The 18479-nt window shown below is 51.7% G+C and overlaps 1 protein-coding gene across 1 annotated transcript in view; it reads right to left on the reverse strand.

Annotated features, from left to right (window-relative positions):
• Nucleotides 1–144: 144 nt before the first annotated feature.
• The window catches only part of rubcn (rubicon autophagy regulator), a 25336-nt gene continuing 7001 nt past the window's right edge, over nt 145–18479 (reverse strand). The window contains 16 exon segments of the mRNA XM_084435852.1: nt 145–2329; nt 6788–6881; nt 7477–7630; nt 9660–9721; nt 9851–10089; nt 10193–10257; nt 10632–10777; nt 10886–11018; nt 11582–11642; nt 13612–13671; nt 13674–13685; nt 15165–15269; nt 15608–15800; nt 16166–16281; nt 16701–16796; nt 17758–18213. Coding sequence (XP_084291978.1) covers nt 2181–2329; nt 6788–6881; nt 7477–7630; nt 9660–9721; nt 9851–10089; nt 10193–10257; nt 10632–10777; nt 10886–11018; nt 11582–11642; nt 13612–13671; nt 13674–13685; nt 15165–15269; nt 15608–15800; nt 16166–16281; nt 16701–16796; nt 17758–18213 — 2141 coding nt within the window. The 3' untranslated portion in view covers nt 145–2180.

Raw genomic sequence — 18479 nt, forward strand, 5'->3', positions numbered from 1 at the left:
CACTCACTCACTCCCCCGTCGCTTGATGCACAACAACGACGAAGTAGAACAGTCTGACCAGTCTTTTATTGTCATCATAATTAGGTAACAATAGTAAATTAACACAAATAATAATTATAATGTACATTGTTCTCAGTAGTGCACTTAAGCCTCCAAATGAAAAAGGCAGTTAATGATCACTAACAGTCCACTGAGCTAGGGAGGCCTGGCGGGGTCAAAGTCAAGTAAAGGATCTGTTCATTCAGGGCTGGGATGAGAGTAATAATACTACTACAGTGTTTTCTTCAAAGCAGCCTGGTTAAAAATGAATGCAAACGGGTGCTGTGCAGAGAATAACAGGAGCAGTGGATTAGAGTGGTTGAGCCCTGTCCACTGTCCTCGGTTCTTCTGAGTGACCATTACTGGAGGAAAGAGACCATGACTGACCTCCCACTGGGGTCTGCCACAAACCATCGGGCTTGGTCCAAAAAACTCCCAAAAACTCCCAAATACCCTCCATTAATGTCACCTTTCCCTTGTCACTGCCACTGACATGAGCTGGGTTACTAGAGATCAGCCACCAGGACGGACATGAAGCCATTTAGTAGTACTGGGGCCCAAGCCCAGAGCAGAGAGACTACTAGAAAAGTGATATCCTGTACATGTGAACTGTGACAGCCCAGCCCTCTGAGAGAGATGAACATCAGCCCCCCCTCCCCTAACCCAGACCAAATCAGTGCAATCCAATAAAATAAATCCATAAAGACACTTTGCATCTCACACACAAATTAAAGACGAGAGGGAAATATTAAGTGCCCTATTGGGCTGGTGCAAAATGCTTGCGGACAGAAACATGGACAGCAGCTGCAGACAGACACGCGTTCACACAAGCACGCACGCACACACACACACACGGACGCGCACACACACACACGGACGCGCGCACACACACACACACACACACACACACACACACACACACACACACAGACATTGAATCACTCCATTGTACACACTCAATCTTTTTAGTAGGCGCAGAAAAGCACACACACACACTCTCGCTCTCTCACTCAGAGAAACAAAGCAGCTGCACAAAGTGCCTTCATTGCCTTATCTAAAACATGTCAGCAACACTGACTCCCCCAAGTAAAGTCCAATGAATCCCAGTCTAATTCCCAGTATAGTACCAGTTCTGCCAGTATATACACCAGACCCAGTATATACACCAGACCCAGTATATACACCAGACCCAGTAAATACACCAGACCCAGTAAATACACCAGACCCAGTATATACACCAGACCCAGTAAATACACCAGACCCAGTAAATACACCAGACCCAGTAAATACACCAGACCCAGTATATACACCAGACCCAGTAAATACACCAGACCCAGTAAATACACCAGACCCAGTATATACACCAGACCCAGTAAATACACCAGACCCAGTATATACACCAGACCCAGTATATACACCAGACCCAGTAAATACACCAGACCCAGTAGAACACGGGCTTGGCTAAAATAGCATTAAAATAATTAGAAGCTGAGAACTTTAAACGTTTTCCTTAAATATATCAATATTTCTCTACATGCCTTATGGTTAAAATGGTAACTTCTTGACTTAAATGTATTGACAGATAATATAAAGACGTATATATCTGCATGGTGACCAAGAGCAGCAAATCAAAAAAGCAAGAACAAAAAAAACTATAAATTGACAAGGCATTCCAAAAACACTGTTTTGGGTGAAGAGAGAAATGTAATATTTTTGCTAAGCTTGGTTAGTCAGTCAAATCCATTGTTGCTGGAAGCTGCCCTTTCAAGGACAGGGGGGATGGAGAGAAAAGAGGTGTGGGAGGAGCTAGCGAAAAGAGGTATGGGAGGAGCTAGAGAAAAGAGGTGTGGGAGGAGCTATAGAAAAGAGGTGTGGGTGGAGCTATAGAAAAGAGGTGTGGGAGGAGCTAGAGAAAAGAGGTGTGGGAGGAGCTAGAGAAAAGAGGTGTGGGTGGAGCTATAGAAAAGAGGTGTGGGAGGAGCTATAGAAAAGAGGTGTGGGAGGAGCTAGAGAAAAGAGGTGTGGGAGGAGCTAGAGAAAAGAGGTGTGGGAGGAGCTAGAAGGGAGAAGGTCAGTCATTACAATCATTGTCGTTTTGTGCTCTCGTTTTTGTGCCTCCATCCTTTCTCTAGGTTCTTCCTTTAGCTCCCGCCTCCCTCGTCCTCCTCCTTGTCCTCCTGCTCCTCCATGTTCTTCCGTGCCATCCTCTCCCTCCTCTCTGCCAGGCGCTGGCAGCGCGGGCACTCCTTGCCCGTCTTGAAACACTTGCCGTGGAAACACGCTTTGCACTCTGGAAAACAAACACAACGCAAAGCCAAGTCGTTGATGCAAAGCATTAGAAATGGGTTCGGACTGAACACACATTCACATGGACGGCGGTCCACTCACAGCTGGACAATGACGGCTTGTTGTCCAGGTAAGGAAGATAAAGACAGTAAAGTACGGTATATGGACAGCTTCCTGCGCCAGAGGGTCCATTCCCTCCTGAGTCCTCCCATTGTTACCAAACATGGGGGGTGTTCAGCAACCAGAACCGGTTGGACAACATTGCTCACAACAATAGGGAGAAGTGATGTCATGAAAGAGGAGCCAATCACCATGGAGAGGAGAAGGGGTGGAAACAACTATAAAAGAGGGGCAGGTGGGGACAGCAGAAGAGACGGCTCCACCTCTCACCAGTTCAGACACGATTCGGGAACCAATGCCCGTCCCCCAGGGCTGAGCACACATGGGCCTGAACACATGGCCTGAACCAGGCTGAGCACACATGGGCCTGAACCAGGCTGAGCACACATGGGCCTGAGCCAGGCTGAGCACACATGGGCCTGAACACATGGGCCTGAACCAGGCTGAGCACACATGGGCCTGAACCAGGCTGAGCACACATGGGCCTGAGCCAGGCTGAGCACACATGGGCCTGAACACATGGGCCTGAACCAGGCTGAGCACACATGGGCCTGAACACATGGGCCTGAACCAGGCTGAGCACACATGGGCCTGAACCAGGCTGAGCACACATGGGCCTGAACACATGGGCCTGAACCAGGCTGAGCACACATGGGCCTGAACACATGGGCCTGAACCAGGCTGAGCACACATGGGCCTGAACACATGGGCCTGAACCAGGCTGAGCACACATGGGCCTGAACACATGAGCCTGAACCAGGCTGAGCACACATGGGCCTGAACACATGGGCCTGAACCAGGCTGAGCACACATGGGCCTGGACTCAGGGATCTAAACTGGGCCTGGACTCACAGGCCTGGACTCAGGGATCTAAACTGGGCCTGGACTCACAGGCCTGGACTCAGGGATCTAAACTGGGCCTGGACTCACAGGCCTGGACTCAGGGATCTAAACTGGGCCTGGACTCACAGGCCTGGACTCAGGGATCTAAACTGGGCCTGCACTTAGGCAGAGCACACATGGGCCTGGACTCAGGGATCTAAACTGCTCTTAAGCAGAGGCTGTGAGTGCGGGATGTCTCAACTGGATTCCACATGGAACATTGCGTCCCCTGTTCAATGAAATGACAAAGCAACGGAAATTCACAAACATGTTTATTTCTCATTCTCACACACACACATGTATAAAAGCACCATCTTCAGCCATTCCTATTCCTGTAATTATATTCATCATTCCTATTCCTGTAATTATAAACACAAAGGCTCACGCTGAAGTGACACAATAAAAACTCTCCACATAAATAAAACACTAAAAATAGTCATAAAAAATAATACAAAAAAACAGGAGAGGCAGCAATATTATTTAAATATGAACAACACACAATGGCATCTCCAATAAAAAGTAAACTTTGACCTCCAGAAGTCAGACGAGAAAAAACAGGCAAACTCTGCTCTCCTTGGAAGGCAAGACCAAGCACTCACAGGCTCCACAGCCAATCAGGGTTGGACACAAACACACAGACCACCAGCAACCCAACCTGCCACGTGCCCAAAACCCACCACCGGCAAACTAGCCATAGAGAAAGAACAGAAGAACACCAGAGCGTGTCAATAATATCTGTGAAACCACCACAAACCAACACACAGCAGCGGCCCGATGAGTCAGATGAGAACCCAAACAGCCCTGCAGAACCAGCCTGATGACTCAGAACCCAAAGAGCCCCGCAGAACCAGCCTGATGACTCAGAACCCAAAGAGCCCCGCAGAACCAGACTGATGACCCAGAACCCAAACAGCCCCGCAGAACCAAAACCACCACCAGAGGGCGAGTCATTCAGTGCAGAGGAACATGGGAAGGAAAGACTCAAAACACAGAGAAAGAGGAAGACAACAAAGAAATGAAGAAGTGGCTGAAAATCCACTGAACGTTGTGAAGGGCGACTGAAAGGCAATCGGGTTCTGGTTCAAAATGCCATGCACTCATGTTTCTGGTAAAGCTGTAGTTTAGTCAGATATATACTGTAAGTGGTGACGCATGGTATATCCACATGAATATAGGCTTTGATTCTATCAGCTTTGATTCTATCAGTTCTGTTCGTACTTGTCTCTTAAGTGTGCAGGTTCCTACACACCTGCTTCCACATCTACTCTGATGTCTTTACTCTTTTCTCATTCCTTCCCAATATCAGGAGAGGGCGCGGATTTATCTTTGGGATTTAGCCAGGTTTTCCACGAGGGTGCGGATAAGAAGAACCTGCTCCTCCTGTCCTTCTCCTCCACACCGTCCCTGGGATTATGGCGCTCCTCCTCTCCTCCCTCCTCCTCCCTCTCTGCCTCAACCCCCTCCCCTGCGTTGCTGTTCATCTGTAGCAGAGGACACGTTTCCTGCTCCTCCCTGCTCTCCATCTCTCCTTCTCCTCTCCTCTCTGTCTCTCCTCCCTCCCCCCCGCCTTTCCTGCCTCTGGTCACTCTCCTGGCCTTGCGGCTTCTGAGCGCCCTCCAGGCAGGAGGGGCTCTGACGCCACGCCCTGTTTTCTCTTCCATATCCGTCCCTTCATCCCTCTCTCCGGTCTTTCTAGAGTCATCCCTCTCTTCTTTCTTTCTAGAGTCATCTCTCTCTCCGGTCTTTCTAGAGTCATCCCTCTCTCCGGTCTTTCTAGAGTCATCTCTCTCTCCGGTCTTTCTAGAGTCATCCCTCTCTCCGGTCTTTCTAGAGTCATCTCTCTCTCTGGTCTTTCTAGAGTCATCTCTCTCTCCGGTCTTTCTAGAGTCATCTCTCTCTCCGGTCTTTCTAGAGTCATCCCTCTCTCCGGTCTTTCTAGAGTCATCTCTCTCTCCGGTCTTTCTAGAGTCATCTCTCTCTCCGGTCTTTCTAGAGTCATCCCTCTCTCCGGTCTTTCTAGAGTCATCTCTCTCTCCGGTCTTTCTAGAGTCATCTCTCTCTCCGGTCTTTCTAGAGTCATGTCTCTCTCCGGTCTTTCTAGAGTCATCTCTCTCTCTGGTCTTTCTAGAGTCATCTCTCTCTCTGGTCTTTCTAGAGTCATCTCTCTCTCCGGTCTTTCTAGAGTCATCTCTCTCTCTGGTCTTTCTAGAGTCATCTCTCTCTCTGGTCTTTCTAGAGTCATCTCTCTCTCCGGTCTTTCTAGAGTCATGTCTCTCTCCGGTCTTTCTAGAGTCATCTCTCTCTCTGGTCTTTCTAGAGTCATCTCTCTCTCTGGTCTTTCTAGAGTCATCTCTCTCTCCGGTCTTTCTAGAGTCATCTCTCTCTCCGGTCTTTCTAGAGTCATCTCTCTCTCCGGTCTTTCTAGAGTCATGTCTCTCTCCGGTCTTTCTAGTGTCTTTGGAGAAAAGGTTGGTCAGTCTAGGTGTCTTGAACATCTTCAGCCCCATGAACGTCGCCCCTCTGACCGTCCTGACCTCCTCTTCTCCGCTCCTCCTATGCTCTTGTTTTCCCCCCACATCCGCCTCTCCGTGCTCCTCCTCTGCTCCCGGTTCTCCCTCTGTACTCTCAATCTCCTGGTGTTTTTGGGATGACTCCCCTTGACTTTCGCAATCTTCTCCTTCCTCTTTTGGCTTTCCTTTCCCTCGTTTTTCTTTAGAGAAGGCCTTGGCGAGCCTTCCGACCCCTGGAACCTTCCAGAGTCCTCTCCTCTCCTCCTTCTCTCCTCCTCCTTCACCTGTGTTTTCCTTATGCCTCTGTTTCCTGTTGTCTTCTTCGCTGACCACTTCTCTCTCTGTGTCCCCTCTGTGTGCCGTGGAGAAACTGGCTAGTTTACCAACTCTGAGAATGTTTGATGAGTTGCCTTTTTCTCTCCTCACAGGTCCGCCTCCACTCTCATCACTCTGTTCCCTTTCTCCATCCTCCTCCTCCTCCTCCCAGTCATCTCTGCTCTCCTCCTCCGCTGCTGCCTCCATCTTTCCTGCTTGCCCTCCTTTAACATCCTCTCCCTCTGTCTCCTTACTCCTGGAGAAAGCTTTGGCCAGCCTTCCATGCTTGAAAGCTTTGAACACCTCCCTCTCCCCTTTTCTTTTCTCCTTTCTCTCTCCCTCCTCCTCCTCCTCTTCCCCTGCCCCTCCGCTTCCTTTTCTTGGCTCCTCCCCTCCCTCTCCCCCTTCTTCTACAACTCCTTTGCGTGGGTCTTCTCCTCCCTCAGTACTCCTCACCACCTCCTCCTCTCCTCCCTCCCCCTCTCTCCTGTCTTGTGACAGGGCCCTGGCCAGCCTACGGGGTCTGGGGAACTTCCAGTCTCTCCAGGGGAGGGTGGGGGAGGAGCGGGAGGCGGCGAGGGGGGAGGGGGCGCGCGGCCCTCCGACCGGCCCTCCGACCAGCAGGGGGGGCTCACCTTCGCAGCGCTGGCACTTGTTCAGCTCGAACGGGAAGATGATGTCTTTGTCGTTGCCGCAGAACTCGCACACGAAGCCTTTGGCCTGGCACAGCTGAGGGGGACACCAGACAGAGGAACCACTTACTAGCAGGTCGACGCTGGAAACCAAACGAAAACCAGTAACGTACAGTCATCATGTCCATACCTCAGGGGTATGTGCATAAGCAAATGTGAACATATTAAACATTAGCTAGGTTAGTGATGATACACACTGGGAGTGTGTGTTCTATGTATCTCCCTCCCTGAGGAGGAGTGTGTGTTCTATGTATCTCTGAGGAGGAGTGTGTGTTCTATGTATCTCCCCCCTGAGGAGGAGTGTGTGTTCTATGTATCTCCCCCCCTGAGGAGGAGTGTGTGTTCTATGCATCTCCCCCCCTGATGAGGAGTGTGTGTTCTATGTATCTCCCCCCTGAGGAGGAGTGTGTGTTCTATGTATCTCCCCCCTGAGGAGAAGTGTGTGTTCTATGTATCTCCCCCCTGAGGAGGAGTGTGTGTTCTATGCATCTCCCCCCCTGAGGAGGAGTGTGTGTTCTATGTATCTCCCCCCTGAGGAGGAGTATGTGTTCTATGTATCTCCCCCCTGAGGAGGAGTGTGTGTGTTCTATGCGTTTCTCGACGGCCTGAGGGAGAGGTCAGCGCTTGCTCACCACACAGCCGGCCACGTGAGTGGAACCCAGTTTGAGCAGCTCTCGTAGGCGGGGGGCCAGTTCACCGCTGCGCACAGCGCTGAGGTCGTTGAGGGAGAAGAGGTGAAGGTCCTCTGTCAGGTGACCTGGCAGGCTGTCGAACTGGTCCAGCAGGCTATAGGACACGCACGCATGCACGCACACATGCGCACACACACACACACACGCACACACACAGAGTGAGGAGCTGTGTCTAATACCAGCCACTGCATTAGTTGGCTCCAAAAAAACAGCCTGCAATGAATGACATCCCTGCCACTAGGGATGAGACGGTATACCGTAAAACCGTGAACCGCGGTATAAAATGTCCACGGTATTAGAACCGTGACATTCCCTGTGTTTACGGTATTACGTTTACGGTATTACACAATAATGCGCTGCTGAAACTTCACATTTCAAGTTGCTTGCAACAGTTAATTTTGTAATTTAATATAAGCTTGTTATTAATAAACTGAGCTTAAAGTCGCACTGAAACGGACGTTTGAGATCATCTAACTTCCGTAGTTTGATGTATTTCCGACGCAAACAAGCTATGAGGGTGGGACATATGTTTAGAGGAATTTGATTGGAACATTGACAAGTGGATGGGTTTTAAGAACTTTAGACAGATTCGATAGAAGGATAGCGTTGATTGACGGGTGGATGTCGTGAGATTATTGGCCTAAAATCTAAGGTACCTGTTGTCGTCATTGCATGTGACCTACCGTTTTCCAGGAAGTAAGAAATTATATACTTTGATATAAGATTACAACAAAAGTAGAATTTTGTAATTTTTTTGGCATACTTCGTTGAATAGGTGAACACTATGACCAAAATGGGACATAATGCTTTTTTCATTTCAGTGCGACTTTAATTACAATAGTGTGTATTTTCCATCATGTGTTGCACTGTAGGGCACTAGAACTCAGCCTATACAAACGGCTGTGTCTAGTCGATAAAAAAAAATGCTTATTATTCGATCCAGGAAGTAGACTGGGCCCTTCTATATCCATTCCCGACTTCCAGTTGCTAAAACGGCATAATCAAATAAAGATGAGATGCCGCACACTGTCGCCGTTTGATAAGAAATATAATAATCCTTATAAAGAGACTAAAGAGGACCTTTTGTCGTATATAATAATAAATAGGCTATTTTGCATGGAACGGTGAGAGTGTAGGCATCTCCTCTGTCTTTGATTTTGATCACCGCACTTCAGACAGCAGGTGCGTTCTCATTCCCAATGAGCTTTACAAAATAAAATATTGCAAATGTAATCTCCACCTAAACAAGCCGTTTAGTAACGTTTACAATATTGTGTGATACAGCCAGGCCTAAATAACCAATGTTCTAGGCTATAGCCTAGGCTACTAGTTTTAACTCCCATCGCAGCATCCATGACCGGAGTGATTTAGCCGACTTTGACATTCTGAATAAATCCACGAGATTAATGAAAGAAAGCGTCATGAAAAGGCTTTGATTCTTAAGGCCAGTTCAATCCATAAAAAATCACAACACTGCTTGCAATTTCCAATCACTTGCAACATTCTTGTGCAAAAGCAATTTGACAAGATATTTTAGACGCCTTGCAACAGCTACTCACAACACAACGGGGAAATTCAAATTCAGACTGCTGCAACATCACTCTCGATTTAGTTGTTTTGCCATTTTTTGGCATAAGATTATGCCTACCTGTTGCAGAAAAAGCTGCATCGTCGTTTTAGGTTGCGTGATTGACGTTCTAGGTCAGCCCCCACCCACTCCCCTCTCATCTTCATTCAAAGAAGTTATAATGGAGATCGGATCAAGATGCACAGGCACGCACACTAATGTTCAATAAAGCAGTTTTCCTTCAAAGTAAAATACTTTATGTGTGTTGGGGAGGTGAAATGTCGATACCGTGAAATACCGTAAACCGTACCGTGTAACTAGATAGGATGTCCATAGGAATGTAAAGACTGTCTCGTTCCAAAAATACCATCGCAGGATGACTCTCAGACATGCACATGCACACACACACACACACACACGCACACACACACACACAACACACACACGCACACGCGCACACACACACACACACACACACACACAACAGCACACACACACACAACACAACACAACACACACACACACGCAGAGACATCATCATTTGCACATAGCTTACTCTTTAGCCAGGCGACAGGTCTTGAAGAGGTTTTTCATGTGGAACAGTTGGACTCTCAGCACCTATAGAAAAGAAAAGAAAAGAAAACGTTTATCTGGAATAAACACTCCAGACCTGCCGAAGCCACTCCCACTGTTCGACTCCCAAACCAGCACGATCATCGCTCACCCAACCACCTCCGCTGCACTCACCCTGACGGCCTCCAGCGCCTTGTTCTTCCTGTAGAGGCCGCTGTTGATGTCGCTGGGGTTGAACAGAGGGTCGCCGGCGATCTTGCCCAGCAGGTCTCTGGCGAAGTTGCTGACGTAGTACTTGCTGAAGTCCCACTTCCTCAGCACGCGTCCGGGGACCACGGCCTGGGCGTTCTCATGGCAGCACTGGCAGAAGTAGCGGCCCAGGTACTCGCAGTAGCGCATACGCTTGATGTAGTCTGGCGGCGCGGGTAAAGCACGGTGAGGTCGGACACAAGATGGCCGCCCTGGCGGGGGGGGGGGGGGGGGGAGTATTTGGGCTGTTCTGATGTGAAGGCTTACCTGGGTCTATGCGGGTCCCACAACCCGCACAGCGGTAGTTCTGCTTAGCAACCACTATCTTCCTCCTGAGAGGGATCAGAGCAGGGGAGAGAGAGAGAGAGAGAGAGAGAGAGGGGGAGAGAGAGAGAGAGAGAGGGAGAGGGAGAGAGAGAGAGAGAGAGAGAGAGAGAGAGGGAGAGAGAGAGGGGGGGAGCGAGAGGGGTTACCGAGGAGAGAGAAGGAGAGAGATAATGGGTGGATGGTCTCACTTGGGGGCGGGGTGGATGTGAGGATGACTCACTTGGGGCGGGGTGGATGTGAGGATGACTCATTTGGGGGCGGGGTGGATGTGAGGATGACTCACTTGGGGGCGGGGTGGATGTGAGGATGACTCACTTGGGGGCGGGGTGGATGTGAGGATGACTCACTTGGGGGCGGGGTGGATGTGAGGAGGACTCACTTGGGGGCGGGGTGGATGTTGAAGATGATCTGGGGGCGTGGCGGGGCCCACTCCAGGTTGCCTCGCACGCGGATGCGCAGCTTATAGATGTCGGCGTGCTCGCCGTCGTCTGGGGAGATGGGGAGCGAATCGGGGATGGGCAGGAGCTGCAGGAAACGGGAGAGGTCAGCAGCTGGTGTGTGTGTTTGTGTGTGTTTGTGTGTGTGTTCGGGTGTGTGTGTGTGTGTGTGTGTGTGTGTGTGTGTGTGTCAGACCTTCTGAGGGGCGTCGTGCTCGGGGACCAGCCAGTCGAGCTCCGAGGCGGCGGGAAGCTGCATGCCCTCAAACTGCCTGAGCAGCCCCATGGCTACTGACTCTGCTGAGTTAGACTGGAGGAACGAGGGAGAGCTGAGGAGAGAGAGGAAGAGAGAGGGGGAGGGGAAGAGAGAGAGAGAGGGAGAGAGAGAGAGGGGGAGGAGAGAGAGGGGGGGGGGGAGAGAAAGAGGGGGGAGGGAGAGAGAGGGGGGAGAGAGAGAGAGAGAGAGAGAGAGAGAGAGGGGAGGGAGGGAGGGAGAGAGAGAGGGGGGGGGGGGGAGAGAGGGAGAGAGAGAGAGATTTGAGTGTGCGCAGTACTTGCTGGATATAGTATCCTATTACAAATATACTATATTCAAAAATATACTGCATGGAGAGAAGGTTTTGAAGGGGAGGAGGTTGTGGAGGAGAGGAGGTTTTGGAGGGGGGAGGTTTTGGAGGGGAGGGGAGGGGAGGTTTTGGAGGGGGGGAGGTTTTGAAGGAGGGGAGGTTTCGGGGAGGGGAGGAGGTTTTGGAGGGGAGGGGAAGTTTTGGAGGAGAGGAGGTTTTGGAGGGGGGGGGGGTTCGGGTAGGGGAGGAGGTTTTGGAGGGGGAGAGGAGGTTTTGGAGGGGGGGGGGGGGGGGGATTTCGGGGAGGGGAGAGCCTCAATACTCACACGGACTCTGAGCTGAGGAAGGAGCGGCTGCTGGAGGTCACACTGCGCTTGATGTCTGCATCTGAGGGAAGAAGAGAAGAACGGAAAGAAAGATGGATGCAGCCGAGAGAAGGAAGCATTGATGATTGATGAACAATTTGATAGATTTAGCATCTAGGCCACTGAAAAGTCTCAGTAATTCTCAGCCTAACACCCAAATGCATCAGAAGTGATGTGGCATTGCCAGGCGCTTCGCACACGTGAGTGAAATATGACCATTAGCACTGTAGAACAGGAGTCTATTCCACCAGACAAACCCATGTGAGGGTACAGTTACACCCCAAAGCCCGGTGACTAAACTGAGGAGCAACACGCCAAACAGCTGGATTAAGCCCTCTGTTGCAACATGAATGGCAGCAACTGGAAATCGGCATTTTATTCATCAAGAAAAGCTGTGAACGTAAGCCAGCTGTAGTCTTGTTAACGGTCTAGATGATGCGATTGCTTTTCATTGTCGTGTTGTACTTTGTCTCACACGTGTATCTGATGCGTTTGAGTGAAAGAGGCAACGCTACAAGCCAGACTATTTCCTAGCTGCTACTGCAAGGCGCTGAACATGGGGTGATGTCGCTACAGGGGAGCCGGCACGGGTCCAAACACCATCCAGATCACCGCAGGGACTCATCTGTGCTGGATCAGTTCTGTCCACAGAACAAGTGGGCTGTTCCCAAAAACGCACCCCCCCACCCACCTGACACTGAAGACAACCCTCAAGTGATGGACAGGATGTGGTGTAGTGTTTGGAGCCTGGGCCAGGGGGAGGAGGAGGCGGATGTTAGTTCCCATGTCTGGGGGGAAAGCAGTGATGGAGATGGACACGGTGCGGACGGAGAGCAAGACTGACGCGGTGACCGACGAATGGATGGATGGATGGATGGATGGATGGATGGATGGATGGATGGATGGATGGATGGATGGAGTGAGTGAGACCTACAGAGTCAGCCACACACTGCTGCCCACTAAAACACTACTACTACAACTAAGTGTACTTGACCAGTCTCTCACATGTACACACGCGTGCTCACTCTCAAGCACATGCTTCCCCCTCAGCCTCCCCAACACTGGAGACACAAGCAATAAGCAGCAGGCTGACTAAGGCACCCAGGTCAGCTCAGGCCAGGACCCGGCTGCATTCCAAACCCAACCCCTTCTCCTTTCCCCTTAGCCCTTGGAACGTACCCCCACTCGGACGAAACAACGTCAGGGAAATATAAACTAGCTGAAATAGGAATATCTCCAAAATATAGCCTACTTTGCCATACATTTTCCCTATCCAAATACAAGACTGCAAGGTTAAGAAGGTAAGGAAATAAATTACAGGTTTGGAATCCAGCCACAATCCCCTTTCTCCTGCATAACCGGCTATAGTTGTAGCCCTCATATCCAGCCCCTGCCTCTCTATGCCGGCAGACCCCCACTCTACCTTCATAGGCCTCTAGCCCCCACCCTGCCTCACTAGCCCCCTACCTCCCAAGGCCCGTAGGCCCACCCTACCTTTCCAGCCGTGCAGCCCCCCAACACCCTGCCTCGCTAGGCCTCTAGCCCCCCACCCTGCCTCACTAGACCTCCATCCCCCACCCTGCCTCACTAGATCTCTAGCCCCCCACCCTGCCTCACTAGATCTCTAGCCCCCACCCTGCCTGACTAGACCTCTAGCCCCCCACCCTGCCTGACTAGACCTCTAGCACCCCACCCTGCCTCACTAGACCTCTAGCCCCCACCCTGCCTCACATCTAGCCCCCCACCCTGCCTCGCTAGGCCTCTAGCCCCCCACCCTGCTCACTAGGCCTCTAGCCCCCCATCCTGCCTCACTAGACCTCTAGCCCCCACCCTGCCTCGCTAGGCCTCTAGCCCCCCACCCTGCCTCACTAGGCCTCTAGCCCCCCATCCTGCCTCACTAGACCTCTAGCCCCCACCCTGCCTCGCTAGGCCTCTAGCCCCCACCCTGCCTCCTAAGGCCTGTAACCCTGCATCCCATCCTGAGCAGATACCTGAGAAGAGGGAGGCGAGTGACAAGGAAAGGCCATTCTGAGATACTGCCATCAAGGACTGCCCTCACAGCCATCTGAGAGACAGAGACCACACTCAGCATGGCCACCAGCACACGGACACTTGCATAGATAGAACATTTACACACACACACACACACACACACACACACACACACACACACACACACACACACACACACACACACACACCACACACACACACACACACACACACAGACACAGACACAGACACACACTCACACACACAACTTCAGCAAAAATAAACATTGACACATCAAAACCCACCATGCCGTTAGTCGCCTCTGCATTCTTGGTTACAGGCTTGCTTGTGTCAAAGGTTTAACTCATGAACTTGTTAAGTGTTAGGACACCTTTGCCAATAAAAACCTAAGAGGCATTAACTTCATGCTTCTCTCTCACTCACTCACTCAACCTCCCCCTTAACCCCCCCCCCCCTCCATTCAACCTCCCCTCTAAAACTCCCCCCCCCCCCTCCACTTCCCCTCTAAACTCCCCCCTCCTCCACTCAACTTCCCCTCTAAAACTCCCCCCCTCCACTCAACCTCCCCTCTAAACCCCCCCCTCCACTCAACCTCCCTCTAAAACTCCCCTCCTCCACTCAACTTCCACTCTAAAACTCCCCCCTCCACTAAACTTCCCCTCTAAACCCCCCCCCTCCACTCAACCTCCCCTCTAAAACTCCCCTCCTCCACTCAACTTCCCCTCTAAAACTCCCCTCCTCCACTCAACTTCCCCTCTAAAACTCCCCCCTCCTCCACTCAACTTCCCCTCTAAAACTCCCCCCTCCTCCACTCAACTTCCCCTCTAAAACTACTCCCCCCTCCACTCAACCTCCCCTCTAAACCCCCCCCTCCACTCAACCTCCCCTCTAAAACTCCCCTCCTCCACTCAACTTCCCCTCTAAAACTCCCCTCCTCCACTCAACTTCCCCTCTAAAACTCCCCCCCTCCACTCAACTTCCCCTCTAAAACTCCGCCCCTCCACTCAACCTCCCCTCTAAAACTCTGCCTCTCCACTCAACTTCCCCTCTAACCCCCCCCCTCCATTCAACCTCCCCTCTAAACCCCCCCCCTCCACTCAACCTCCCCTCTAAAACTCCCCCCCTCCACTCAACCTCCCCTCTAACCCCCCCCCACTTCAACTCAAATACATCAAATACTTTCCACCCACTCGCACACACACCTACCCATCTACCTACCCTTGACCTGACCCTTGACCTAGCTACACTAGACTATGGTCCACTGACCCTTGACCTAGCTAGACTATGGTCCACTGACCCTTGACCTAGCTACACTAATCTATGGTCCACTAATCCTTGACCTAGCTACACTAGATTATGGTCCACTGTCCGTAATCAACGGCGAAATGTGAAGTGTTTCCGGCTTGGCTGAGTGACTAATACGGGGCAAATGGCGATGAGATTACAGGGTTTCAAACACAAACGAACACCCGGGATGCATAAAAGCCCCTCCCCTCCTCCCTCCAGACACTTCCTGGTTCCCTCGCTCTACCTCTCAGCTCGCACTCCTCCACCTCCTCTGCCGAGCCCGAGTCCGACAGGTGCAGGGAATCCTGGGAGCTTCTCCGGGAGCCTCCGCTGTCCGTGGAGTGGAACACTGAGGAGTGAGCGAGAGGAAATGCTTGGACCAATACCAGCAACATAACCACACAGGGATCCAGCATGAAAGTGTGTGTGTGAGTGTGGGGGGATTATGCAAGTGGCTGGGAGTGCGACGTCTGTCTGTCTGTCTCTGTGTGTGTGTGTGTGTGTGTGTGTGTGTGTGTGTGTGTGTGTGTGTGTGTCTGTGTGACAGACGGAGTTCACGAGAAAGCGGACAGTCATGTCGCCGCACGGCTGCGCATGTAAAACTGTAGAGTTTGCGGAGCGCGTGCGTGTGGGCGGAGCTCCCGGTGCGTGTGGGCGGAGCTCCCGGTGCGTGTGGGCGGAGCTCACGGTGCTGCGAGGGCGGCGGTCGGCTGCGGCGGATCTGCTGCCTGCGCAGACGGATCTTCTGCTTCAGCTGCTGGATCTCGCTGTCGCTGTCACCCTCCTCCTCGCCGCCCTCCTCCGCCCGCCGGCGAAGGTTGCACTTCATCAGCTCGATGGCGGCGATCAGGGACTCGGAGATGCTGAAGTGGGCGTTCTCCTACGGACGCAGGGAGAGACCGACAGACGCCGCCGTCTGAATGAGTCCAAATTAATTATCCTTCTCCTCACGTTCGCTGGAGTTCATTTATTTACGGTTCTGTGATCACACCACGTTGCCGATCCCTCTAAGTGAGTAGTGATTCATTTCGATTTGATTCGATTTATTTGTCAAAAAGTGCCAAATACATTGATACAAGATGTAGCAACATTATTTGACTTTGACAGGGATAGACACGATAAAGTCCAGGACTTCCAGGATGTCCATCGTGGTCCCTAGGAACCTATTGTCTCATATATCTTTTTAGCCAATCAGCGATAAACCAGTAGGATGTTTCAAGGTTTCACTATGATCCAAACACAGACCTTCTCCAGGTCAGCACAGCTGCCGAAGTCCTGCTCTGACAGGTAGCTGATGAGGCTCTGGCCCTCCGACGGCTTCCGGAACATCCCATCGGGAATACTGCTGGACCGGCAGCCATCTGAGGGAGGGAGGGACGGACAGACAGACACACACACGGACAGACACACACACACACACACACACACACACACACACACTTTCAGCTAAGACAGCTACAGTCAGTTTCCAGTTGAGGATGTGTGTGCAGTTGATCTTAAGTGTAGCTGAAGTCACCTAGCCAGCCTAGGACCTTCTCATGGCTCCTCCAGAAGGTTTGGAAACAATTACCAGTGTGACTTAAATCACTGTAGGTTTTTGTGGTTGTAAAAATATGACTAATACGTACTGTATCAAGCATCAATACTTCATTGAGAACCATGTCCAAAATGGCTGACAAAGTATGACCTCATAATGTGACACCACTTCCTGATATGACAGAGCCACCCGGCACCGGTACTGAGGTACGGCTGGGTCCGCCGGGCTCTGACCCATACTCACTGGCCTCCATGTAGAGGGAGCTGGGGGTGCTGGCGTCGCTGCTCTGAGGGGAGAAGGGGCTGTAGTCCTCCACACACCCGTCCTCCCCGGTGGATTCTGACAGACGAGACCAAGAGAGCTCAGTCAATCACACGCATGGAGCAAATGAGCGAGGGGTTCACTGGAAATGAACGACTACGTCCAAATGGAGGCATGCTCTGACATCCAGGAAGTACAGTTACGCGACAAAACAAACTCATTCAATGCGTCAACATTGTTGTTATATATCAGCAAGGTTGATGATAAACCAGAAGCTGTATTTCATCCATGATGCCGTAACTGAATGGGAAATAACATCACAATACAATGAAACAAGCGTGCATTGAAACAAGTACACAATAAAAGGACAACGGTGAGTTGTGTTTGCTTAGGACTCCGGTCCTCGATTTGACCTGAACCCCTCAAAACAAAACCAGAACGAAAACAGCAAAGAGAAACTAAGGGTACAAATGAGGAACCAGGAACCAAAAGAAATATCCAGAAATGAGACAGGGAGGACTTATGTTCATGCACAGTGACAGGGAAAAGGGGCGTGGCTGGGGGAGTGAGAGACGGGAGCACAGAGCTACTGCACTGCCAACCTGCAATGGGGTCCTCTATTATAATGGTGATTTTCCTGTGGCCCCCTCCTTCACAGAAACAGATCAGAGTGAGAGAGACAGAGAGACAGAGGGAGAAACAGTTACCCTGCGTCAGAGAGAGAGTTTTCCAGTAAGAGTTAGTGACAAAGAAGCGGCAAAGAAGTGAAGGAAAGGCTCATCTTTTAGAAGAGATGGCGAGTTGGGCATCCGAGAAGTCTTGAGAGGCAGGATGTGGGCTGCGCCACGACAACCACCGAGCGCCCACACCCCTTCACACACGCTGTTCAAGGCACGCTGTCATGCTCGCTTATCTATATTTCAAAGCGCACTACCTGCATACTGAACACACTCACAGACACTCGGCACAGACACGCCTACACACACACCACACACACACACACACACACACACACACACACACACACACACACACTCACCATGTTTGTGTTTCATATTGACCCCGGTGTCGGACAGAGAGCGCATGTGCCCCCTGCTCCCCCAGCCCCGCCCCCTCTGGCCCTCCGAGAAGGAGGAGCGTCTGGGAGGGGGAGGAGCCACGGCCAGGGAGCCCCTGGCGGCAGGCGGGGCCAGGGGCGGGGCCGGGGGCGGGGCCTCGCCCGGCTCGCTGCCTGTGGTGGAGCTCCGTGAGTCGCGGCGCCCGCGCTGCCCCAGGTTACCGATGGCCAGGTACTCCGGCCCGTCGTCCAGGTCGTCCCCGCCGTCCAGGGGCAGGGCTCCGGGGGAGCAGGGCTCGGTCAGGGCGATGCGCGGCATGGCGGGGGGGCCGGGTGGGGGGGAGGGGCCAGGTGGGGGGGTCACGCCGCGCTCGCTCTCCCCGGAGCCCGACACACACACCCAGGGAAGCCCCGCGGCGCCGTCTGGACCAGGGACATCTGTGAAGACAAAGAGTTCAGAGGTTTAGACTAGGGTTGCAAATTTCAAGGAATTTCATTAATCGATAACTGTTAACCTTAACAAACAATAGTCGATTAATTTATAAGAACGACCCACGCTGGACTGCGCTTTGCTCGCTTCATTTTATTTATTTTTTCCGCTGTGTCGTTGAAATTTCCCGGCATCCCAATTATCCTTCACTACATGGCGTGGCGCCCCATGTGCAGTCAGACCCTAAATCATGATTACATTTCACGCAACTCCC

The sequence above is a fragment of the Borostomias antarcticus genome (assembly GCF_949987555.1).
Source record: "Borostomias antarcticus genome assembly, chromosome: 3".
In the NCBI taxonomy this organism is placed as follows: domain Eukaryota; kingdom Metazoa; phylum Chordata; class Actinopteri; order Stomiiformes; family Stomiidae; genus Borostomias; species Borostomias antarcticus.